Source organism: Pleurodeles waltl, chromosome 9 (genome assembly GCF_031143425.1).
Source record: "Pleurodeles waltl isolate 20211129_DDA chromosome 9, aPleWal1.hap1.20221129, whole genome shotgun sequence".
Taxonomy (NCBI): domain Eukaryota; kingdom Metazoa; phylum Chordata; class Amphibia; order Caudata; family Salamandridae; genus Pleurodeles; species Pleurodeles waltl.
In genome coordinates, this window is record NC_090448.1 from 1,102,033,690 (window position 1) to 1,102,060,566 (window position 26,877).

The 26,877-nt window shown below is 42.5% G+C and overlaps 1 protein-coding gene across 3 annotated transcripts in view; it reads left to right on the plus strand.

Annotated features, from left to right (window-relative positions):
* The window catches only part of SMOC1 (SPARC related modular calcium binding 1), a 613,105-nt gene extending 587,519 nt beyond the window's left edge, over positions 1 to 25,586 (plus strand). For 2 of the 3 annotated variants that reach the window (XM_069208815.1, XM_069208816.1), the window contains exons 13-14: positions 15,951 to 16,126; positions 25,377 to 25,586. In XM_069208815.1, the coding sequence (XP_069064916.1) occupies positions 15,951 to 16,090 (140 nt within the window). In that variant the 3' untranslated portion in view covers positions 16,091 to 16,126; positions 25,377 to 25,586. The remainder of the gene's footprint in view (positions 1 to 15,950; positions 16,127 to 25,376) is intronic. The other variant, XM_069208818.1, reaches the window with a different exon arrangement.
* Positions 25,587 to 26,877: the final 1,291 nt, after the last annotated feature.

The window sequence follows — 26,877 nt, forward strand, 5'->3', positions numbered from 1 at the left end:
ATAAAGACTCTTCTTTATGAGCACCCAGGCCAGGTCATGATGGCTGGCAATTTCAACACACGTAATCTATGTCAACCTGGAAGGGACCAAAAGTATGTAAATCAAAGAATACTAGAAGCCTGCATGAAAGACATCGACCTGTGGTCGTGTAATCAGAAAGGTTCTTCTGAGGTCATATTACTACCCACGTTCAGGAATCTCAGCACTAGATTATATGTGCCTGAGTAAGTTTCTGCTAACAAGACATCATCACCCCTTATCAATCAAGATCAATGTGAGTTCTAATACCCGTATGAGTATCAGCCCTGCCAGACAACCACTGGCAGCCAATGCCAATTCATTATTGAAAAGAATAAAGTGGGAGCAAGGCAGCAAACTCCTGAATCTGAAGTGGAAAAACACAACAGACCTTTCGCTCTTGACCAAAATACAACTTCAGTAGAGAAATACTGCAGGCCTCACTAAGAGACCGATACGCAGCATTAACATCCAACAAAGTCAGAACAAAACCTCAGCTACCAATGAGACCTATGTTTAAATCATATGTTAAAGACAAAGAGCTTAAGCAAAGGAAAAGGATGTGCTGGATGGTCGAACTAATGCATAAAAGGCAGAAAGGTCCATCCACTAAAAGGGGTCTAAAAGAGGCAAGGGGGAAACACAGAAAGACAGACTGGGCCCTAAAACAATAACACATTGCGGAAGCGTGGTTACACCTTACTTGCTCCATGAAAGCCACAGGAATTTTGGAGATACATTAATGGCCTGGCAAACAAATCTACCAGCAAAGAGAATGCTGTTTCCTCCCAAAGAATGGATAGGCCACGTATATAGGTGGATGCTGAGTAAACCAGGGTAATTCCGGATGACCTACTCAGTGGAGCCGCAGAGGGACCCAAAGTGAGTTAACAGAGGGTAAAACAGCAAACATCCTTAAATCAGTCCATAATGATGGGGCCTACCTGGTAGTGTCTTCAGGCAAGACGATCTCTGGGCACTTTACATGTGCACACTTGTTAATGAACAGTCAACAAGCACATCACATACAAACTCCTGACCCACATCTTAAATGCGGCTCCAGAAAACATGCTGTGCAGGTGATCTTCCACACGCAAAGAGCTCATGAGCAAAGTATCTCAACAGTGCTTCAAGCACATTAAATCTGGTTATACATAATCCTAAAAATCCAGTTTTGACACTGCCCTATCAGAAGAGCATACTAAAGAAACAAGTAAAGCACTGCACCTGTTGAAATAAGATGAGAACGAAATCAGGCATATCCCAGACACCCTAGGGCTCTACAAATCCCATAAGGATGTTGTATGCCAGCCATATTTGAAACTCGCCATGAGGAGGCAAGCTCCAAGGAACATTTTACTAACCAGACTTGACACTACCCATATGGAAATTTAGAGGGCACTGAACAATATAAACCCCAGGACAAGTGTAGATTGTGTCCATATACCATGGAATCTGTGATTCACTTAGTATGCTGTTGCCCAGTACTGCTGCCTAAAAGGCCATCCTTCTAAGGCCAATATTCTTGCAGCACGACATTAGAACTTGTAAAGATGCAGTGTCCTATGTATACACATGTGATGTTCTCACGGAGTCACCACAAAATGCTAAGTTCTTTGTCATAGTAGGATGGTTATTGAGGGAACAGATTCTATAGCCCTGGAATCATGTGTGAGCATTGGGTCACATTCATGGTGGTCTGCAATATTCTCCCCCTGATCTCAACCTTGAAAACATGCTACAGGTGAATCCCAGTTTCCTTTTAGGGAAAACCCCCTATGCAATGGGATGGTTGCCCAGCTTGTCGGACCTTGGGAATTACTTTGACCGCAACATTCGACATGTCACCATAAGTGCATAAAATCTTGGAATGTTATATGATGCTGCGCTAACTGTGAATTTTCCCCGGTTTCAATATTAGGCCCTCATTACAACATTGGCGGAAACTACAGCAACGGCGACAGCCGCCAACACACCGCCATCGTGGCTACTAGCCGTCTACGATGTATCATGACCGCCGACGGTGTTCTGCCAGAATGCTGGCGGAACACCGCTGACTGTCATGGCGGCAGACGGCAGTAAGGCGGCGCTGCTGACAGCAGCACCGCCACGCCATCAAAACACCGCCGACCGTATCATGACCAGTGATGCAGCCTGGCAGTGTTTTGCTGGCGGATGCTGCTGGTGACAGCAGCGCCACGGACCGTCTCCAGCCGGAGGACCCCGTGCAAGTAGGTAAGTTGGGTTCTCCGACAGGAGAGTGGGCGGGGGTGGTGTGTGTATGTGGGGGGTGTGTGTATGTTTTGGAATGCGTGCATGCTGGTGTGAGTCAAGTTGAATGCGTGCGTGAATTAGTGATTGTGATTGTTGTGAATGCATGTGTGTGACAAGGTATGTTGGTGTGTGTTACGGTGTGTGGGTATGCATGTGTGCATGCGTGGGTGGAGATGGGTATGCATGTGTGTAATTGGGTGCACGTGTGGGTGTGTATATGTGCAGTGGGGGCAGGAGGGGGAGGTTAGGGGAGAATTCTGGGGATGGGGAGGGGGGCGGAGGAGATCCCTATCAGTGCCAAGGAAGGGATTCCTGGTCACTGATAGTGCCTACTGCCATGGTTTTCGTGGTGGTAAGGTTGGCACGAAAACCATGGCAGTAGGCCGGGTCGTAATCCTGAGGGTGGGATTGTGACGACCGCCGGTCTGGAGACCGAAGTCTCCAGCCCAGCGGCATTACCACCCTGGCGGTCGGTGTGTTAAAGTGGCGGTCTTTGATGGTGGTTACCGCCAGGGACAAAATCCAATTTTTTTTCACCGCCGGCCTGTTGGTGGTATTAACGCTGCCTTAACACCGACCACTAGGGCTGTAATGAGGGCCTTAATGACAAATGAATTTGAGTTGGTGATTCGTAGATCGGTTTTAATCTTTATTAGACTTCATTGTTATTTTAATTATTGGACATTTCTGTTTATATTTGTAACTAGTATTGCCTGTTTGACAACTTCAGTTTCTTGAGAGCCATATTTATCACCTTTATGAACGTGCTGCATTAACGAAATGATTTTACTTTGATAGTACTGCTCGAGTTGGGTGTGGTTTCTACCATGATACGAAAATGCAACAAGCCCATTAATTGCCTTGAAAGACTAGCCCTTGGGTTCTCTGTACAGTTCGTCAAACTTTTAGTGAAATGCATTTGCTTGAAATGGTTTGAATATTGCTCTATGGAAGGTCTCACACACACTGAAAATCTCCTTCATGTGTTGTCATGTTACTGTGCAGACTTTAATCATTCACTACACTTTTACTTACAATTACCAACTAGAGAAATGCATAGCGTAGACAGACAGGCCCCGCACACTGTTGAGGTATGAGACGTGCGACACCTCAGGGAGGATTTAGAAGAGGCAAGGGGATCATGATTACAGGACATATACTGAATTTATTCATGAACAAGGGGACAGCGGAGATTCCCTTTTGGCGTAGCTTGTTAACAGGGAGAACGGTAGTAACACTTACTACTATTGTTGCCCTTAAGGATGCAAGCGGGGAGGTTCTCACAGCGCAGGGCGATATACTGAGGAGATTTGTGCAATCTAACTCGGGCTTTATGCGAAACAGAAGTAGGGTGATGAGGTGAATATTGCGAATGTGCTGGCGGAGGCGCATCTACATAGGGTCAATGCGGAAATGCGGACACTATTGAATACCTTTGTGGACGAGACCGATGTAAATGGGAAATCAAGAATATGAGCAAGGGGAAGGCTCCTGGAAACAATGGGTGGCCAGTAGAGTTTTTTCAAACGTGGATCATTTGAATGCTTTCCTGTTGTCCATGGGAAGGGAAGCAGTGTAGACCGGGGTTACTCTGGCCCTGCTGTGAGAAGCTTACATAGTGGTTCTGCCTAAACCAGGAAGGGATCCAACAGATTGCAAATCTTATAGATCGTTATCTATGATTAGTGTTATTCTAAAATTCTCAGGAAGATCCTGGCCCACCTGCTGGCAAAGGCGGCAGAAACAATTGTACACTTGGACCAAACTGGATTTGTGGGAGGTCGCACGACCTTCACTAACATCTGGAAGGCTTTCCTCCTCCTTGCGCGGCCTAGGGAGGGGTGGGAAGCAATGTGCCCTTACCAGTCTGGATGCTCACAAAGATACTGTGGACTAGACATTTAGGAAACACGCACTACAGTGATATGATCTGGGGGAGGATTATCTACAAATGAGCCGGGCTCCTCTACGCAAGGGCAAGAGTGAAAGTAGCCCATAGATTATTGGATAGTTGGCTGTTAAAGAGAGGAACGCGGCAGTGACGTCACTGTTGATATTCACCTTGATGGTAGAGCTGCTATCACAGGTGATACGCTCTAGAGATGGGGAAGATGGTATCATGGTGGGAGGCAGACCATCTCCTTTTACGCTGATGATATAATATTGACTATTAGGAACCCACATAACCAGATGGTGCTGTGGAAAGTACAATCAGTAAGGGAGGGTGCCTCTCAGGTTTTCGATTGAGCGCAGACAAGTCGGTACTAAACCCCATTACTACAGACCACGCCCTTGGAGGAGACCTCCCCAATATACGGCTCCAGGCAAACCCTGACAGGTACTTGGATATATATTTAAGTTCCAATGTTATGAAGTACTTGATTCCAAAGTAGGTGCGCTTCTGACTGGCCTAGAGCGCAATGTCATTAATGAGGCGCACAGCAGTCACTAAAATGATAGCATTAACCAGGGTCCTGTATGTCCTGGAGCATATGCTGATGCGCATACCGGATGCTTTCACAGATTAGACAGACTACTTATGTTGCTGTTCTGGGGCTCACGGAGGTCTAGGATACGCCTTGATGTCTTAAAACTTCCACGGGATAGCAGTGGAATGCAGGTGCCATAAATGAAGAATGGAAGTGGGTACTTGCATATGTGTGGTGGATCTGTCAGGGGATATGGGACTTCTGGAAGTAGGTGGCTGTAGCATTGGGAGATTTAACTGGAATGGCACTGCAGCTAAAGGTGCAGTTATGCCCATGGGTGGTGTGCCCCAGTCGAGAATGTGTGGGATTATAGAGCTGGTATTGACCATCGCCAAGAAATGTATTACAATAAAATGGATAATTAGCCAACTACCAACAAAGAAGCAATGGATGAGGAAATTTGATTGTTGGTTGCGGGCTGAATGTGGAGTGTGGCACAAACTCGTATATAGGGGAACAGGTCAAGAGGCCTTATGGAATGGGTGATGATGGATATCAGCTTCAACGAGAAATAGAACATTCTGCTGAAGAACATGAAGCACAACTTGCTACTGACTAGCCTGGTCGAAAGATGAGCTGAAATTCCAGGATATGCCGAGCTCATACGTCACTGTTTAGGATGTTGTACAATGATCCCATACAACAAGTGGCCTAACTGTGTTAGAATGATACTAACTGCGAATCTTCCATGGTTGGGAGGGAGGATGGGTTGTAGGGTATGTTATATCCATGATGAAAATAAAAACGAAATTTGTGGGAAAAAAAAGAAATTGACAGATAAAGAGGTAGGGTGAGCACTTACTTGGAGGTCCATTAGTGACCCACCCTACGGCCATAGTTGTGAAAGAAATGCCTAATTTTTTTTAGGAATTCGCTGATCTCGGACTCCCAGCATGGCATCCTCGGTATGGAGGAACCATTTATTTGTTCTGTGGTACTGAAAAGCTTCCCATAACAGGTGTTGCAAAACCTGGGCTGGATTTATTGACCTTGACCCCGGCCCCCATTTCACATGGCATTAGGCCACGTGCCAGGAGGAGAAAGACCTTCATAGAGGGTGAGAGCAGGGCCTGGTCAGAGGTCAAGCACTACACCCCACCGCTGTTGTGCACAGCATTGGTGGTTGAAAACCTGTGGAAGGTGAGGCACAGAGCCTGCTGGCAGACCAGGCTCTGTGCTCAAGTTATACTTGTGCGATTATAGGCACAATATAATTTTATTTTTTTGTCATGTGTAGGATTCACAGATCCTCCTCTAAACCACCAATGAAGCTACTGAGCAACCATGCAGCAAAGCAGGGTTTTCCTGGGAACCGTGGAGGATCCATTGCATCACTAAATAGCAAAATATTTTTGTAATAAAAACAAACAGTACTTAAACAGAACAGGTGGTTCGGGGAAGTACCTTTGGGGTTATGATGTGCTTTGTGCACAGTTATGTATTGACTTGGGTAGAATTGTTCAGATTGCTAAGGAAAATGACATGTCTTTGTGCTGCCAAATACAATCCATCTCTTCGAAAAATTCTAGGCATGTCAAGCAGTATTTTACTGCTATAGATGGATCTCAAAGTCCTGGATGTAGATGGAAATCACTTAGTTGACGTGTTTCCAAGATTTGTCTATTTGTTGACAAAACTGGTAAGACCATTTGGAATAGACAAAAGCTGTGTGGGGGAAGAGATGCATCAACCTTTCAAAGGTTTCTTTAATTTCAACTTATAAAGAAACGCCTGTAACTGGCCTAAATAATTCCCTTCACAATGCACAATCTTTACTTCTGGTTGGTCACTTTTTAAAATAGTTTCTACCTAAGGTAGAAGTTGATACCAATCTATCTATGGCCACAGTAGGCAACCTCATATCATTCTTAACCGCCTCAAGATCTCGCACACTCCCTTGTTACAACCCACTACTTGTAGTCAATTTTTCATGTTTGTTTTTGATTTCTTTATGTTGTTCTTGTTTTGGAACGTTTTTGCTTTTTTTGTTAAACATTTTAATTTGTTGGGTTATTTTAGCAACCGTTTGCACCTATATGTGTATACTTTTCTTTTATGCCATTGCTTCAGTTGTGCATCTTTTGTCTGAAAGATAATAGTATTGTTCATCTGCCCTTTGAACATATCACCTTCTGGCACTAATTGCAATAGCTGGAGAAATACTGCAACTAGGGATCCTCCTCCTCCACCACTTGTTGCTGTACTTCTAGGGAAAAAGATTTTTATTTTCTCTCCTCATACCTTACATCTGGATCTCTGCTTGGGAGTACTCATGCAGGTGCATGGGCCTCTTCTGCTTTATCAAGACACTGGTTCAAACTGAGTACATTCCTGGATGCCCATTTTGTAGCACTTGCTCATTAAAACAAATGTGAAAAGCTTCAACACAAAACTCCCTCTTTCCACCTGAGGTAAAGCGGAGTTTCAGATGTGGTAGACACCACCACCACATCATCATCATCATCACTATCATCCTTGTGTGTGCAAAAGATTGTTTTCCTGTCCTGAAAGTTCTTCTTGGCTTACCCCAGTGGTTTGAGATGCCATGATGGCAACAGATACAACTTTCTCTTTCTCTCTGAAGAAGCAAAGGTAAAAATGTGTGTCACAGGTGGGCTCCTCGTCTCTGCAGGACTTAGTTCTAAAAATGTGGACTGTTCAACGAATCTAATGGCTTTTCATTTTTTATTTACTATTTTTTTTGGATCCACACACCCTCATTGGCTCAAACAGAAACTTTGCTATGGTGCTGCGGTAATCTCACAATAGTGGGAAGGTGTGAGTTACTTTCTGGGAACTGTGACTCCAAAACAGGAGTTGTAGATCTCGTAACTTTTAGAATTGTTGAGTTTTACAAGAAAACAATCTTATTTTTGTTGTTTGAGGCCAGGGGTTGGTAAGGAGCAGCTTACAACTCTGGATTGGCATCTTAGATTTCCAATTTTTTCACATTTAGGGCTTTTTGGAACTGCAGAACAGAGGCCTTGGTATCACACTGGATTCATAAAACATCGTTGGAAAGACTCATTTGTTCCTGTGACAATATTATTCCACTTTAAGGAGTTCTTGTCCTTTTTGTACATATCAGTACATTGCTGGTTGCAAAAGAGATCCACACCAAAGAAGGCTAGTTGGGTTTATTTGATACTGCTGTTCTTTTTTGGGGTGGGGTGAAGGCAGGGATAGGAATCTTTTCCCACCTGTAGTTAGGGCTTCTGGGCAGAAAGCCAGTAAAGATGAACACCAGAGGAAGCCAATCAGGAGACGAGGGGGAGATCAGGCCTCCACCCGAGTTCATCGTATGGAACATTTTTACAATATCATCTAAATATGTCATGTGTACATTATGTGACAAAGAACCGCGCTGTGGAAGTTGTGGAAAATATTGGTTTGGAACTTCTTTAATGCATATGCATCATAATTCTTGGCATCAATGCCAGCTTAATGCTGAAAAAAGTAATGACTCTGAAGAGGTGGCATTTACATCTGCAGCAGCATCCCACCATGCTATCCTTACTGGCAGCAGGTTGCCACAGGACATCCTTCTCCAGGAGAAGAATGGGACTGACACCTATTTCACTTCTGTTTCCTTCCACTACCTTGGCTTTGAGATGGCGATCTACCTTGGAGAGCAAGGTGCGCAAGCATGAAGAAATCAAGACCTGTTACACCAGCAAATGTTCAAAAAGTCGTTTCTTTTTTTAATCCGAACTCTATTCCACTTTTGAAGTTTATTTTTGTATTTTACCTTAAAAAAGAAAATACACACATAAACTAAACTGTTTATAAAACAAAGGTTCATTTTAAAAACATGTTTTATGGTTTTAATTAAAGATAAACGTTTATGTAATGTATTTTCTATGCCAGCAAGTCTGAATTAGAGTCGGTGCAAGTAGTGTACATTACGAGGATGGATGAGTGAAACTGGCTTGAGAGTCCATAACAGATTGGTTGAAAGATTAGATGAATGCAGGAAAGTGAGTGAAAGGGCTTGTACTGCCTGTAGGGCATGCTCTCCAACCATGGGCTGACCATTCTGAACTGGCACAGCTTTGCACTTTGGGTGATGCTCATCCAGACCCTCCACCTCACCTGCTCAGGCTCTCTTTGGCCACTGGTGTGCCTTTATTTTAATAAATTATTTCGTGAGTCAGAGAATCCACAGAATAATGGTTCAAATATGTCTTGTTTGAAGTGTGCAAACTTTCTAGAAATACTGTGCCGCCTCCCCAGTTTGGATTATATCCAGGTAGCTCAAGCAACAAGTCTGAACTCACCTGTAGGCTCTGGATAAATATTTCTTGATAAACCCTCCCCCCCCCATGAAATGTGAAGGATTACATTTTTAATTCCTTTAGGGAACACCCCACTTCATGTTGTATAGGACTCTCTTAAATATTGCATTTGGTGTAGTTAGGTAGTTTTACATAAATTTCAATATGTAAGGTGTGAGATGATAAATAAAAACATATTGTGGAAGGAATGCAGGATTAGTGTTCCGGACAGTGGACTGTTAAAATCCTCTCCTTGGTGGAAACAAATGGAAACCCTCCAGCTTGAACATGTGGAGGTTGAATGCAGATGGGAAGAAAAGAGAAGTCTGCAAGCTACAACAAACCTAGGGGGGCCCTGTTAGAGTGGAAGACTAAGCCAGTCAGAGCAAGCAACTGTATTTAGTGAGTGAAGCACCCAGAGCCCCTTGCATGGATTTCAGCAAGAGCAGAGATGGGTTCTGCTTTCTTATAATATTTTGTGGTGGTGCACAAGAAAGGACTATTTGCTAATAAAGCTTGCATTAATTACTCACTAGATAAACTCGGGTAATCCGTACATTTCTTGGCTCTAAAGGGGGTATTAAAAGTGCTTAAGTTCCTGTGAAAAATAATGCATGTGTTGGGGCAATAAAGGAGGAGCAAAGCTGCTGCTTTTGATTGGTTGCCAGTGAAAGTGTATGTGGTGTTTGGGAACAGGTACTGTTCAGTGATATTCTGGGTGGGAATATTGCCCAGTTTGTGGCAAGATGCAGTTATCTTGGTTTTAAAAGCAAATACCAAAATATTGTGACTCCTATAACCTCATCTCGCCCTTAAATTGTGAGGCTGTCTCAGGGTTTTTAGCCACAATATTGAATTTGTATTGTAGTGTTTGCAGTACAGTGCATTATGGTGATGAGCTCTTCATCTATCCATCGGATATGCAAAGCACAACCTCAGATTAGATGAGATTCGAAATGAATTTGTCATGATGTCAAGTTATGCTGTTAAGAAACTTAAGTCTGATGTTATGGTATGGAGATCTGGTTAAACATTTCAACTCTGAACAGTTAACATAATTGGGAGTACTGATTAAAACAGGCAGGCCCTTTAAATTAAAATCTCATAATTTGGACAAAGTTACACAGAAGGTCTAGATCGTGTCAAAGATGTGGAAATACTCACCTTGTATTATGACTGGCAACATTTTAAAAATATCAATCTTGCTCAGATATAATTTTCTGTTTGATAATACCCTGTTGGAGGTTAACAAATGTGAGACTTAAAATTGACACAATGTTAAATTGCCTTTTGTTGCCATCCAAAGGAATTAGGCTGGTCTAGAGGAATGTATTCTTTGAAGGAGTAAAATTACGTTAGTGAGCTATTCAGATAAGGAAATATAGGTGTTTAAATACATTCATAGATGAGTCTAAGTGGGGTCTACTTTCTAGAATAGCAGCAGTAAATTATTTTAGGAAGGGAACATCTCTGCCACTAAGTATTTTATGAAAGTTTGGTGAAAGGTTTTAACTAGTTCCACTAAAATTTGGGATACAGTTATGAAGTGAATGGGCAATCTGTATTTTGGGACGTGACAGCCAATCTGGGATTCCCATGGCTCCCAGAACATTTAAATGTTTGTTCATCATTTACACTTCAGACATGTGAAATCAGTTACAGGGGACATTTGTTACAAAATGGCCAATTAGGCCTTCTGATTATCTATCCTGGACACATTAGAAAGACTATCTAGATTAATGTATTTCGAAGAGATCTTACATACAAGCTACGACTGACCCATTACGTGCTGACAGGTTGGAGATATATATCAGGCTGCCAAATCAGCACAGTGGAGGGAGTGAATAAATACATCTTTCTAGGTGAATCAACGGAGGAAAAGAAATAGTGCTGTGGAACAAATGTGCAGCTGCTGATTTCCAACACTGGATACCAAACTAAATGGCAAGTACAGTTATGTGAATAAGAAAGTACTCCCTCTTAAGATTCTGTGATTTTACATATTAAGAAATATGTGCCCCTTATGTAGTGATCAGCAAGCACTAACAGATAAATTAAAGTAGAACCCAAATTTCACATTGTCATTGGTTATTAAACAAGAACAATCAGCCAACTGTTAGAAGCCTTGTGTATGAGCAAAAATAAAGAAGGTAAGAATTAGGTGCTGCCATACCAGTGCGGAAGATTACTTGATCAAATGAAAGAGCTTCCAACTCTAGATAAAATTAAACTTTGTCACTATGGTCTGGAGCATTCAGCCTTCTGGCAACGCATCATGTTTATGACAAAAATGTGTGACTGGCTCAGAGAAAGAATTACTGCTCATCAGTCTACGACAGAATATGAAATCCATCACTTCACAGTGAAAAAGATTAATTACAAGTGGAGAAAATTCAAGACAGTTGCCAGACGACCCGGGGTGGATTTCTCAGCAAATACACCCCAACATAAGACTGAATAATGCCGCAAGAGATTGAAAAGAACCTCAAAGCTACTGGTTTCTGCTGTCCTGTAATAACATGGCAAACACTAGAGTCCATGATTCTACCATTAGGAAAAGTGGAAGGTTAGCCAGCAGAAAAAAACACTACTGAACCACACCACCAATCTTCTGGAACAATTTCCTTTGGACTGATAAGCCAAAGCGGAGTTATTGACAGTAATACACAACAAAATGTTTGGAGAAAACTAAACCCTGCTTATCACTACAAAAACCGCATCCCCATCTATGATGAGTGAAGATTTGAACCTGATTTGAACCCCCCCCCCACCCCCACCCCCCCCGGACCTGGACTCCTCACAACGATTAGGTTCTCCTTCAATTCCGCTCTATGGGTGCATTCTAGAGCAAAAATGTGAGACCATCTGTCCCACAACAAAAGCTTAGTTGAAGTTGGACCAAACAGGACCGTTATCCAAAACACACACGTAAATCTGCAACTGAATGGGTTAAAAAAAAAAAAATGAATCAGGATTAAGAACTGGCCAAGCCAAAGTCCAGACCCCAACCTCACTGAAATGCTTAGGCAGGACCCAGGGAGAACTGTACATAAATTGATGCTTTCAAACATCACTAAGCAGAAGTAGTTTTGTAAACAGGAGTGGGCCAGAATTCCTCCACAGTGATGACTGACTGCAGAACTCTCACAGTAAACATTTCCTTCACGTTGTTATTGCTAAAGTGGATTACACATTACTGAATAACGGGGTGCACTTTTTCACAGGGGTCTAATGAACGTTGGCTGATGCTTTAGATAAATATTAAACAGGTTACTTACCTTCAGTAATGCCATGCAGATTCCTAACCTTGTGAATTTCCCCAGCCGCTAGACTAGATCCGGAAACATTAAAGCAATTCCTTTGCACATTAACAGGTGGTGATGTGGCTCCGAGTCAGATCTGTCTGCTCCGTATATGAAGTTGGGGCCTCTATATATATGTGCCAACTCCTCACACTGTCAGTCTCTTTCTGATCTCTGTCCATGCCACTGGACACAGGGCCACTGAAATCAGATGGTACATTGTGCAGATGTTTTAGATTGCCAATTTATTAATTGACTGTATGAGTCTATTCCATATGACTGTAAGCAGGGAGGGTCGGTGAGGAATCTGCAGTTAGTGTCTCTGCCAGAAAAGATGTTACCAAAAGTAAGTTGTTCTCTGATGCAGACTTCAACTTTAGATAGATTCCTCTCCTTGTGAGAAGACACCACAGCAGAACACCTCCCATGGTGGTGGGTCTGTAGAACGGCTCAGACAAGGAAATCCTGTAGGGCAGATGCAGCAAAGTTTCCATTCCGTCGTACCTAGCTATCCAGGCAGTACTGCTTGATCCGTGTGTGGAGGGTCAACCACATAGCAGTCTGTCAGGTGTCCATAACTGGCACACCACATGTCAACACAGTGGCAGCAGCCTTTGCCCTGGTGGAATAAGCATGCATGTCTTGTGTGAGCTGCTTTGCTTTTTTTTTTTTTTTTTTTTTTTTGCAAGCCTGTAACAGAGCCTAATGCATAAAATAACTAGTCTGTAAATAGTTATCTTTTGCACCGCTTTGCCTTTCGTATCATCGGAGCACCAGAGAAATAAAAGAAAAAGTGGTCATCTTGTCGATAATCTCTGGTCTGATCACAAAGAAGCTGAGAGTCCTTTAAGGATCAATGCAGTGAAGCCATTCTTCCTTCTTGGAGGATAAGCTGATGTCTAGAAAGACGACAGGACATGGATTGCCCTATGTGAAAGAGCATAAATACCTTGGGCAGAATTGCTGCTTGTGCCTGGAGGGCCAGTTTTTCTGGGAAGAATGATGTATATGGTGGTACTCACACAGTTCCTGGAGTTCGCCCATTTGCCTAGTCAATGTTATTGCTCGCTTCTCACAGCGTCTATGTTGGGAAACAATGAGGGCTAGAGGCGGGCCAAGATCCAGAACAGCTGGGTAAAGGGGACACACCTAGGCGGCCGCATCATACCCCCTCCACCTCCTTTTCAAACACACTTTTAGAAGGAGATGAAAAGTGACCTGACCTCCAAACGTGTGAACGTGTGTTGCCAAGGGCAAATTAAGAAATTTGCAGCAGCGGGGGGAGGGGTTGTAGTCGGGGTAGAATGTTGCCCAGGTGGGCCTGAAATTTGTCAGCTGGCCCTCCCCGCTTTGCCCCCAAAGTGCTGAGAGGCCTTTTGCTGCTGAGGCAGATATTGATGCTGTCTCTGCAGATATCCCCCGCCGGATCTCAAACGGGGAGTTGCTGTTGGGGGGGGAGTGCAAAACTGTCTGAGCTAGGCAGAGAGCGGGTGGTGATGTTGCTCTCCTTAAACTTCTTGCGGGCCCCTTTCACTCTGAAACGTTTTGAGCCATCACACGGCATGTCCATTAGTGGCTGCTAGATATCCAAAGAGAAGCCCGTGGACCAAATTCAGCCATAGGACCGAGCACCACGATGGTACAGACTGCGCTACGCAGGCAGTTGGTTGTGTTCAGGCCAGAAAAGACTGTATACTTCGCAGCATCTTGGACACTGAGTATCAGACATTGTAGGGTATGTCTAACATCCCTGGGGACAATACATCCACAACTCTGTTCCACAGGTGTGCGAATACCGTCCCCGGAACCACAAGGTGTTAACAGATTGCAGAGCAAAAGTGGCACTGGGAAAGATGCATTTAGTGAAATCTGTTTAGATTCCCTGTGTAGTGAGGTGGTGTGAAAAGAGTTGGGGTATTGGCGGCTGGAAAATGTCTGCACCACCAAACTCTCTGGGGTGGGATATTGTATTAGGAAGTCTGGGTCCACAGGAGCAGACCTGCGCCACCCTGCCACCTGTCTGTTGACAGTTGAGCAAGATCCTGGTTTCACCTTGGTGCCCACAAGCAAATCTACAAGGCCTTGTTGAAAGCAAGTAGAGGTTTCTGAGTGGTAGCTGCCGGGTTAAACTGTCAACATGTTGGTTTTTACCTCCTGCTTTTGTAGGTTAAGGCTGAGAACTTTGGCTGCGCTCCTGATGACTGTTGGAAAGAAGGGGGACTCTTCTGTGGCCATAGAGTGAGGTGGGTTACAGTCGATGCCAAGGGAGGTACCCAACATATTGGCATCTTGCAGGTCTTCAAAAATATTGCCCTCATCATAAAATGCACCCCCTTCAATATTCTGATCATAAAACTGCTGATCCGAATCAGAAAAATTTACTTAACAGTGACAATCCAGCTTCCGAATCCAATAATTCTATTGGATCTGGGTCAGGTGTTGGTGACATCGGTTTCGATGCTCTAGTTTGTGGTGTCGGTCGGGGCTGAAGCCAGTGGCACTGTGCTCGAGGGCAAGTCTGACGTCAGGTGCCAGTTAATTGGCCCGGTCAGGGATAAATCCACCTATAGGTCTCCGACTGGCTGCCAGCTCACATCCATCCTTTGGGCCACAAAGCACTCCAGAGGGATCAGGTGGAGTACCAAAGAACACTCTGGCATCTCGTCTGCTGTGGCTGTCTGCTGAGGGAGAACAAGGATGAGTAGAATCGCTTGTGGAGTCCACACACAGCAACTCCGAGGCCTAGAGGTACCTGGGGTACTGTGCAACTCAAAGTAATGAAAGTGGGGGGACGACGACAGAGAATGGTGCATCAATTTTTTATGCACTTCTTTGACTTACCTGAACTCCTAGATATCAATGTGCAGTGGTCTCTGGATAGGACCTTGGAGGGGGAATGCACCTGCCCTTGACCTCAACCGGGTCTGGGAACACATTTGTGACTTCTTATGAAGTTCGGCGAACTTAGTGCAGTCTTGGATGGCCATACAGTTCATTTTACACAACGAGTCTGACTTTGTATCCTGCGTAGCCCTGATGCACTACAGGCAGATTTCTTGTATGGCTGTCACTGACATCTGTCCTTGATTATCACGATATGGGTTTAAACTCTGTAGTTTTGAGTCCCATATCTGCATTCTGCAAGAATTTTCCCAGAAAAAAAACAGGTTTTCCTGAGAGCCAAGAGACAGCACTGCAGCTCAAGATTCGTACTGGAAGGTGCAGAAAGAAAGGAAATGACATCAGCACGCAGAGCTGGTGTTTATACAGTAGAAAATCACATCCGACGTAGAGCCGCACAACACCACCTGCTGGCGCACGAGGGAATTGCTTTAAAGTTTCCAAATCCAGCTTGACGCCTGGAAAATTCAAAAGGTGAGGAATCTGCAGCTAGAAGTCTATCAGTTTGCATGCCATTTGTCACATGAGGATCAGCTGCTAGGACTAGGTGATGGTCAGTTATCTCTTACTAAGCAAATCCATAGAATCTTGAGAGAGTGCTTTCTTTTTTCACATCACTGTATCTATGAATATGCTTTTCAAAATTGTTTCGCAGGCCACGCTTAGGAAGAATCATTTTTTACGCTCCACAGGCAACATTGGACATCTGACAAGCTCTCCAAGTTCCAGCAAGGTAGAATGGTTTTCTATACCAAGCGTGACCTTCCCGGAGCTGATGATGTACACATGTTTATTTCTTGCTCAGTCCTTTATGGTTTTTGGCGGAAGGTGAATGTTTATGTCCAGTATTCTTTGTCAGAACGTCAAGGTAAGCAAATTCCTGGAGGCATTTGGCTTGTTAGATGACATTGAAGATACACTGTCCCTTAACGCGGAATGTCTATTTCGTCCTGCTGCAGAGCGTGAGATTTATTAGTAACCGGTACTCTATGGATCCTGCTGTTTAATTGACGAGCAATGAAAAAACTTGTACTGGTTGGAATAAAAAAATAAATAAAATTGAACTACAATCTGTCAGAGTTCCTATACAGGGAGCAGTCAATCACTTTAGTTACACATTGAAAGAGGAGAATACTCCCGGAGCGACACCGTCGTTTACATGAGACTAAACTTCTAGGAACAGGCACCTAATAGACAAACAGTTGTTTTCTGTAGTCAGAGTCTTTGGTTTTGCCTAACTTCCTTAGAACATCCAGCATATGGGGATATCTCACCTGGAGACAAAGGAATCTAAAGAAAATAGTCAAGGCACATAAACGATAAAGTTGTTTCGTATGCCTTAGATCTCATGTCTAAATACTGTAGGACTCTCCTAATATCTAGTGTAGGGTAATCTAGATAAAGATAATTTTTTTCCGGAAGAAAGTAGGCAAGGACATCATTTAATTTTACACAGAAATGCTAAATAGCTTTAGCTAGAAAAGTAAAATGTGTTGTCATCGCCATCTTGTTCTTTAGCTATTTCTTTCGGTAAACAGCATATTTTATGTTACCTAGGCCACTGCAGAGCGCGGCAACAAAAAGGAACAAAAACAGGAAAAAGATAAGTTCTAACAGCGGGTGAGCTATCCCCAGCCAGATGTGCATGATGTACCTAGGCCTGAATAAGGGGCAGCGAGGAGCGTCGCCGCCCCCCACCCCCATGGCTAAGAGCCAGCAGATGAAAATCTTTTATGAGAATACAAGGCCTGTAAACTACTAAACTATCAGACCTGAGTGACAGCCACCAAAAGTGCTGCATTCCAAGACAAGTTTTGTCTAGAGACCCTGTAGACTGGTTCAGTGGGTGGACCTGTAGGATCTAAAAGGACTATGCGCAACTCATAAGGAGATCGAGCCTTTATTGTGCAAACTGTCATTTTAGTCTCTTCTAAAAAATATTTAACCAGAGAGAGTCAAAGGTTTGCAAAAGACTAACAGCACACCGCAATGGCACATACATGTTAACTGAGGAGAATTGCAGCCTTCATCTAGCCAGGGTGGTAAGGAACAACAATATTTTTGGCACTACGTAGTTCTTTTGTATGCACCAGATGCAAAAAGATATCCACTTGTAGGAGTAAGCTGTACCGTAGAAGGCCTGCTGGAGAATATCCTGCAGACTTGTGGCTGATTCAAACATCTATGGCTAAATGTAGGGTGCAGAATCTGGCCACTAGGGGACAATCCTCACTTTAGTTTCTTCAAGGGAGCATTGAAATGTGCAGATCCATTAACACTGGTATGGTGACTTTGGCACGATTAAGATCATTCACATCTATTTTATTATAATACCAGAATCGGCAGAATTGGTTTATGGTTAGGTATCTGTAAAGCACCCCTTGGCTGAAGCATCATGTCATGGCGCTAAAGTAATGTGGCCTTGAAAATAATTCTGCTTTTGATAGGTAACCAGTGTTGCTGCTGCAATATAGGAGATATGTGAAAATATCTGCAAATGTCAAACCATATGGGCCGCTGTGTTTTGTACCAGTTGAGGTTGGTGGAGGTGAACTGTAGGTGCCACTAAAAATCATTACTATAATGAATCTTGGATTGCATTAAGGTGTTGATCATGGACACATGAAATTGTTTATCGATAAAGTGTAATACAGTCCTCTGAATTTAAGTCATCAAAGTAAGGTTTGGCCACTTTAAGCTCCTAAAACGACAACAATAAATTGACACTGATGTGAATGCCCACAGTATGAACAGAGGCAATCTGGCCAGCTTTAGTGCCCACAGTAGCAGGTCAAATAAGAAAGCCAAAATTAAGGAATTGAGGGAAGTTGAAAGTAGTTCGGTTTTTGAAGGGTTTAGAAGCCATATACTATTGAATGATGGATAAGCAGTCTCGTCGATGAATGGATCATAACAGAGGACTCCAGTGGATCTGCTGGACTGGACAATAGTTGTGCGTACTACACATAATTGTAGAAACATGCTCCTATTTGATGTAACAAACTTCTCAAAGGGCGTATTATATGGTAAGAAGAATTGGCAACAACATGGGACCTTGAGGTCCACCTCAACTAAGGGCCCTCAGTGAGGCTGACACAGCAGAGTGGCTGCTATCTGCTGAGAAAAGTTCCAGAAATGTTATGTCTGCAGATCCAGCCATAAGGATGGATTGGCTGATGGTGTTGAAGGTGGCAGAAAGATTTAAAGCGGTAAAGAAATGTCCATGACCATTTGATCAGCAGAATATTCTATTGTATTCTTGGTGGTAGAATCTGGATGCAAATTTCAGATATTTGCTGTTTTCTTAAGTAGCAATCAGAAAGATTTGCGGTAAACACCATATGCAGAAGTGATTGTGAAACACCTCATTGTTTAGTGCCCATTTGTGGGTATCTTGCAATATACTACAGAGAGCATTTACTTTCACAATGTACACTCTTCCTGTAGATTTCTTGTTTCCAGAAGGATGGATTCCATGCTTTTAATATGGCTCTACCACACTTATTCAGATAATACACGAACAAGTGCATACATCCAGGGTGGCCATCTTGAAGGGCTTTTCTTACATTTTTTTTTTTTTTTTTTTAAAAGAGACCCAAGTTTGATTGGGATTTTTGATGCTTTAAGAAAATCCATTGATGTATGGCCTCTGCTGTTGCACATGCATCCACGGCACTAGCTAGTGGGAGGTTGGGGGATGTGGTGGGAACAAGCTTTGGCAAAGCTAGTAGGGTTTAAAGGTGAGACCGCTTGGCTTTACCCAAGCTTGGCTGACCACCAGGCGATGGCGATCATAGTGGCAAAGTCATAGGTGTTGCTATTGTTTGTGTTTTCTGAGTTTTTTTAAATCCACCATTTTGCTCCTCTCCACGCCAAGGTTTCTATGGGAGGTTTTCTTTTTTCCTTAAGTTTCTTCATATACGATCCATGACTCAAACAGTCACTAAATTAACCTGTACTAAATCCTCGAGTAGCTTTGCACAAAAGCAAGCAGACTTAACTTAGAGGCAATGTGTAAAGTATTTGTGCAACTTACAAACAGTAATAAAGTTAGAGCTCAACACAAGAACAATCCTACACCAATTTAGAACAAGAGTAGAGTTTAATAAATTATTTGAAATCAAAACAACAAAAATCCAAATAGTGTAACTCGAGAAATTTAATTTCAAAGTTTTATGGCAAGTATAGTGCCCAAAACACAAAGCACTGACCGAGGTTATCTGGTTGCACCAGACCAGTACAAAGTCACATGTTAAGGCTTACTGCAATGGAGTGCTGGCTGGATACAGGGACCAGGTTAGTTACACTGAGGACTGTAAGTCATGTCCTTGTTGCAGGGCACTGTGTTGCGCTGCATTGTTTCCAATGATGTGCTGTGATGCAAGGTCCTCCATTGAGTTGCACCACGATGCATCGGTTCGGATGAGGGTTGCGATGAGAGGCCCTGCATCGAAGATGCGCTGTGTTACTTCTGATGAGGCACCCGATACAGAGACCAGGGTAGTTCCACTGTGGATTGTACCGTATGTCCTTGATGTGGGGCGATGTGTTGTGCTGCATCGGTTCCGATGAGGAGATGTGATGTAAGGTTCTGCGTTGCGGGGCGCCGTGTTGCATGATTCCATTGAGGAGCTGCAAAGCGTTGTCCTGCATCGAGTTGTCACACCGATTCGGTCCCAGGTACACTGGAGATCAGGGTTTGCATGATGCTCGAGGTGAGATTCTGAATGGGTCGCACTGGGTTAGTTCAGAAGGAACAAACTGTTGGGCCAGGAGGAGTATACTTGGATGCAAGGCAAGGGTCCAAGACCTGAGGGGCACATCATTGGGATCTTGATTCACACCAGCAGAGACAAGCAGACAGGCACAGCCAGGTCCTGTGATGTCTAGGCAGCTGCAGGATACATCTCTAGAGCTTGTAACTCAGAAAAGGAGGCCAGTCAGATAGCCCATGCAGTCACGTTGGTGGTTTTCGGTTCAAGAACAGGTCCAGTCTTCCTTCCTCTGGCAGCATGGCAGTCATTATTGCAGCAGGGCAGTCCTTCCAGCAGAAAGGCAGCAGAGCAGTACTTGGTGCTAGCTAGCTCTGAAATGGGAGAAGTTTCTGGAGTGCAAGTGTAACAGGTGACAGCTTCGCCCCCTTCCCCCCAGCCCCCATCACTGTGATATTGTCTGGGAGAAATATACAAAGGCCATGTGATACAGGCTACAGGCACCAAATGGTTAAAATAAAATGGCAATGCATTTTCAGAATTGTGACTTAAACACCAACTTTACCATTACAGAGTGGTTTAAATTACAATTCCTCATACATAAAACATGAAACACCTACATGCTCCCAAACAAAAGATTTCACTTACTAAATGTATTAAGGTAACCCCATTTTATTTTATGGGAGAGGTAGGACTTGCAATAGTGAAAAACAAATGTGAAAGTTCTTCACTACTAGGACATGTAAAAGATAAAAGTACATTTCCACATTTTTAAATACAACACACACTGCCCCATGGGCTGTCTATGGCCTACCCTAGGGGTGACATATGTTTTAAAAAGGAAAGTTTGTGCCTGGCAAAAGGTTTATTTTGTCAGGTCGAAATGGCAGTTTAAAATTGCAAACACGAATGCAACTGCAGGCCCGAGATATGCTTTACAGGACTACTTAAGTGGGTGGCACAGTAGGTTCTGCAGGCCTAGCAGTAGCATTTAATTTACAGGCCCTGGTTACACATACCACCACTTTACAAGGAACTTCTACATAAAAATATGCCAATTGGATGTAAGCCAATTTTACCATGTTTAAAGGCGAGAGCGCAAGCACTTTGTTAACGCAGCTTCTTACACTCACTACCTTCTCATGTAGTGCAGTCACAATGCTATCAACACTCCCACTTCAAGTTTAAGATTTTTTTAGCAAAATACTTCAGCAAAGGGTTCGAACAAATGAAATCCATGCTGTGCTACAAACATGTCTAACCCGCTTGTCATTTTTCAGTAAAGTTGCAAAAAGGAAAACAAAATAGGTTGTAGGTGGATTGCCTGAAATAACCTCAGCCGCTGATAATACTCCCGGACACACTCTGGTCCCTCAGTGTTTTTGTTCACCATTTATCGCATACCAGAACCAGCTATAAGCAATCCAGTCCTGGTCTTGCCCCGTTTGGCAACAGTCCATTTTGCCATCCCAGGCAATGCATTTGGGTTTTTGTAGTCCCATTAAAGCCAACCAGGAATGGGCAGAAACATGTTTCACTCTTATTAGAGCAGGCAATGGAAGCATCGATTTTTGCCAGGCTCAAAGTGGCACTAAGCATAAGTAAAAGTCACAGATAATATAAATGTACAGACCATCTTAGAGAACTATATGCGGGCATGCACATATATTCCCATAAAACCTTCTGTTGAATAGTAATTATGTTTACAATTCAAAACCTAAAAAAAACTCTACCGGCAATGGTTTAGCCACTAACTGCTACTGCCAGAGCACAAAAGGAGTTGCTTTTTGCCATGTCCCATAACTCTTAGACCCAAGGAATAGCCTTTCCTCACACCCTGTACACATTCTGAGGTCCTTTAAGCGTGCGCTGGCTGACACAATTTTTTTGCATTTGGTATTTACATTTGTTTTTGATAAAAGTTTGATTCTAAAAACAGTGTGAGCAACAAACAAAAAATCTAACAATTCTTTCCTGTCTTAACACTGGAAAAGAAAATGGTACTTACCTGTAATACCATTTCCCTATGAGGGCAACTTCCTCAACATAATATTCTTACCTACATGCAGGCTCTCAGAACTCTCTTAAAACAGGGAACCCTTCAAATAAACCAAAAACCCATTTGAAAAAGCAACATTTGCAATACGTTTTTCATTTTTTAAAACCAAATATATAAGAAAAATATTAAACACCTATTATTAAGTCAACGTGGGTCTAAAACAATTGTTGACTAATAAAAGATGTTCTGTTATCCATCCTGTTTCAAAGTGCCTAAAAAATAAATGTAATTTCATAGTCCTACAGCCTCACGGAGAAGTGTACTCATAGACCTCTACAATTCCAGTATGCAGGAAAGTGACACTGTGCCCCTCTCTTCATTTTGGTAGTCTGAAGCATATTAGACATACAAGTACATTCCAGCTTCCATTCGTGCAAATACACAATGGAAGGGGAAAGAATGTTTTAAATTAATGAAGAAATCCATCACGGAGAACTGGTGGTACAAGAAAGTAACTTTTTGCTGCAGAAAGAGATGTTAATATTCATAAACCATGAAAACAAAGCAAGCTCGTCCCTGATTAAAAGGTGGTGGAAAAGCCATTAGGCTGAACAAATGAGGTTAAAGCTGCAAGGGCTTCTGAGATGCATAAATAGCACAGCAGTTAAAACACTTCGGAAAACAGATTTGTTAGAAGAAAACAAGGAAATAGTCTAACTAGGTTTGGACTGAAGCTCCTTTCTTCTCGTCACATTCATAAATATGTGCACCCGGGGATGCTCACATATTCAGATGTTTGAAGCACTCTGGGTACAGGCTCAAAGGCAACATATAAGAAAAAAATATAATCTGCTGGCCTTGTGGCATTGTTCCCCCTTTACAGAGATGTAAGAACCATGTGAAAAACAACTGTGTAACACTTGGCATTTAATGTGTGAAGCACAGATTGAGTTTAGCAAATAGTGCCCGCTCCAGGGAACATTGTACTTTGTTCATTGCACCAGATATACTCCCTAGGAAGCAGAAATATTCACCCAATGATCAACAGCATGACTGAGACAGCAATAATCCTCTGGGCTGATGCACAATGTTTTTGACAAAGTCTCAGAACAAAAGCCGGATGGATTGGATCCAAAGCCCACTCGATGTATATTAAGTAATACAATTATTGCTCAAACTATTCGTTCTTATGAACATGACTTAATTGCATTTTTTCTAGATTAAGGGTCTGATTTAGAACTCAGCGGACGGGTTACTCCGTCACAACGGTGACGGATATCCCGTCCAATGAAATTTAAATCCCACTCTATCCTATGGGATTTAGATTTGAGCAGTGGGGATATCAGTCATCGTTGTGACGGAGTAGCCCATCCACCAAGTTCTAAATCAAGCCCCAAGTCACATATTAGGAGAACATTTACAATGTGACTGTACCAACTCTCCTATATCCATACTGTTGGGTGGTGTCTACCACCACACCACTGCTGCTTTTCAGTCTTTACTTTATAAAGCACTGTCTGTCCTCTTGGGTAGACCCTAGCACATCACTCCTGCTTTTCACATAGTCTTCTCTTCATGAAGCATTCAGCATGGTCTATGCTTTTGGGTCTTGCCTATCACATCACTGCTGCTTTTCACAGTCTTCACTTAATGAAGCATAGGACAGGGGTTGGGCTCCAAAAGCTTTTAAATACATTTGTGTACTTAATGGGTAACCTAAGCCTGAAAACAAACTCGACCAGGTCTCATGTGATGGTTAAGGGCGATGCCCGTACAAGCCTGAAATCGTTTCACATTCAGGGTGAAAAGCTAGCAGTGGTCCGCACATTTACGTATCTAGGTCTCCCTTTTGACAGTGGAAGTGTTTGGTCACACCTTATTGATACCAGGTCCCTAAGATTTGTGCAAACCATGGAGGGTCTCTAAGTCTTCAAGGAAGCTTGGGTCTAGACCCCTGGACACTTTGCTTGCAATCTAAGAGACACAGTGCCATTCGACAGTTACCTACGGGGCTGGCGTGTGGGGCTATAGGGACGGGTTAAAGTTGCAGGCAAAAGAAAATGTCTTCCTGGGGAGGCTATTGTCAGTTATTAATAATGTCCCAGGTCTTCTATGTCAAATAGAACTAGGTATTTACCCTCTGCAGGACCTATCAGGCTGGCACCAGTAATGTTGTGGTACTCACTTAGGACTAAAGATGAGACCTCCCTCATTAAGAAAATAGTGCAAGATTCTTTACTTTTAGAAAAAGCCTGTGGGATTCCTTGGATTAGATACGTAAAGGGTCTCCTGGGGGCCTGGGCAGGGATGAGTGGTTTCTTTCACCAACAAGCCTGGCATTGGTATCTAGACAGCAGCTGAAGCAGGACCTTTTAGCTTGTTTTTAGCACGCAGAATGTTGGCTATGAGGGGCAAGAGGAGATTGGAGGAGTTTCTCCCACTGCTCACCACGGAGAGTATTGAGCCTTTCCTGCTATTTTCATTGGAGCCCTATCAAAGTATCTCTCTTATTAGATTTAGGTTGGGTATAGCTCATTTCTCAGTTGCCTACGCAACTAAAGTGTATTCGGAGTCTGCTCTTGACCCCTGTCCCTGTGACTCCATTTCCCCTCATTCTCTGCTGCACCTTATCCTTTTCTGCACTTTATATTTAGTCCCCAGGAAAAAGTTCTTAGTACCAATGTTACAATGTTTGAACATTAAGGAGGTGTAGACCTACTTTATTTTACCTACAGCGTTTACAGTCAGAATATATATATATATATATATATATATATATATATATATATATATATATATATATATATGAGCATTTATAAGTTCATCTCTGCTGCTGTGAGACTGAGAGGCCTGGTGGGGAAGTAACTGTTTGACTATTTGTATATAAAGTGTTTGATGATTTTTTTATTTTTTTTATTGGTTTTATGCCTTTTAATATTTTAACTTTTGTAGGTCTTTTATGGTTTTCAAACCGAATAAATAATTGTTTGACTTGAAGCATTGTCTGTCCTCTTAGGAAGTGCCTACGACGTCACTGCTGCTTTTCACACGGTCTTCACTTCATGAAGCATTGCCTAGCCTCTTGGGTAGTGCCTGCGACATCACTTAATCACTGCTGATTTTCAGACAATCTTCACTTCATGAAGCATTGTCTAGACTCTTGGGTAGTTCCTACCATATCACTGCTGCTTTTCAGTCAGTCTTCACTTCATCAAGAATTGATTATTATAATGAATACATGCCTTGACGTACTATAAAGAGGTATTCTTCTAAATGGCTCACTGGTGGAGGCTACTCCATATGTAAACACATTTAAAAATACAATGATGTAATTGTAAATCAACAGGAAATATTTTTTCCGTTGTAAGCATCACACTGGTAATTTACTTTATTCCTTTTTTGTGCAGTTGAAGGGCAGATTGTCTAGAAGATCCTACACATCCAGCAAGAGTGAAAGAGATGAAAGATTTATTCTACAAGAGACCAGAATAGCAGCTCTGATGAAAGAAGAAACGCCCACCACAATTTTTGCACTTTTGTAATATTTTTGCATTTTATCAAATGATATATTATGAAGACGAGCCATGAAATAAAATTACAACTGTTTTATGAAAGCAGCTACAGATGACTTAATGTTCTATGTAATGTGTACATAAATATATTCTGTACTTAAATTGTACATTTCTCGAGCATCAGTTGCATAATTTCTTTGATTTTGTCCTTTATTTTAACGAGTGTTTTGAATTTCCAATTATTTGTTTGTGGCAGATATGTAACTTTTAAAAATAATGTTTCTTTAAATGGAAAAACAAGGGTGCAACTTGTACATTAATCGTGTTATAGTACATTGTCCCGGAGTTGTAAAGGCAATATGTCGGATGCCATGGTTTTGCTGGTTTTTGTTCAGAGTACATCGACAAGCAGCAGATGGGTAGTTAACATATGATAAGAGTAAGCTGTACTCTGAAAATACATCTATGAAGAACACTCTGATACAAAGACACTTAACACATGATTGCTCAAAAAAAGGTTGGAAGATTGTAGGGGTGTGCTACAAACGATTACAAATAGGAAAAGAGCCATATGAAGAATATTTCCTAGGATCGTCCGTTTATATGAAAATAAAATTAAATGAAAGGGTACTAGAAAAAAAAACTATATTTGTATTCTACAAAACATGGATACAGTACCAAACATTTAATTTTATATACATTCTCTAAGTAGTAGAAAGGCTACCGAAACATATGGAGGCGTACATACTATACAGCAACTTATAAGGGAAAGAGGCTACTGTACATCCTCCAGTACTAGATGAACAAGTTACTTACCTTTGGTGAAGCTTTTTCCTGGTGGATACAGTATCTAACTGTGGATTCCCCCCTTTTTGAATATCCCCAATGCACAGCATGCCACAGAAACTTTTCTCCATAGCTCTCCACGTCGACAAGGACGTCACAATAGCATGGTTCTGCACGCAAATCTGTGTGACATCAGTGGAGCCATAAGAAGTCCTCTTCGGCGTGCTGACATCCGTTTCCACTCACTTTTTTCATGCCTTCGAGGCAAACAGGTGAAACCAACATCACAGAAGCCACAATGTTGCAAATCATATATATATATATATATATATACACACACACACACACACAAATATGTATATACATTGAGAAATACATGCATAATATACAAATAGATTTATTTTTGGTATATGCAGACAGGCAACAGGGAGGCAGGTGGGTCAGTGAGGAATTCACAAGTAGATACTGTATCCACCAGAAAAAGCGATACAGGAGGTAAGTAACTTATTCTTCTGATGGATACAACTACTGGTGGATTCCTCACCTTATGAATAGAATCCCCAAGCAGTCTTGCACACGGAGGTAGGTGCCTGTCTGCCTATACCAAAAA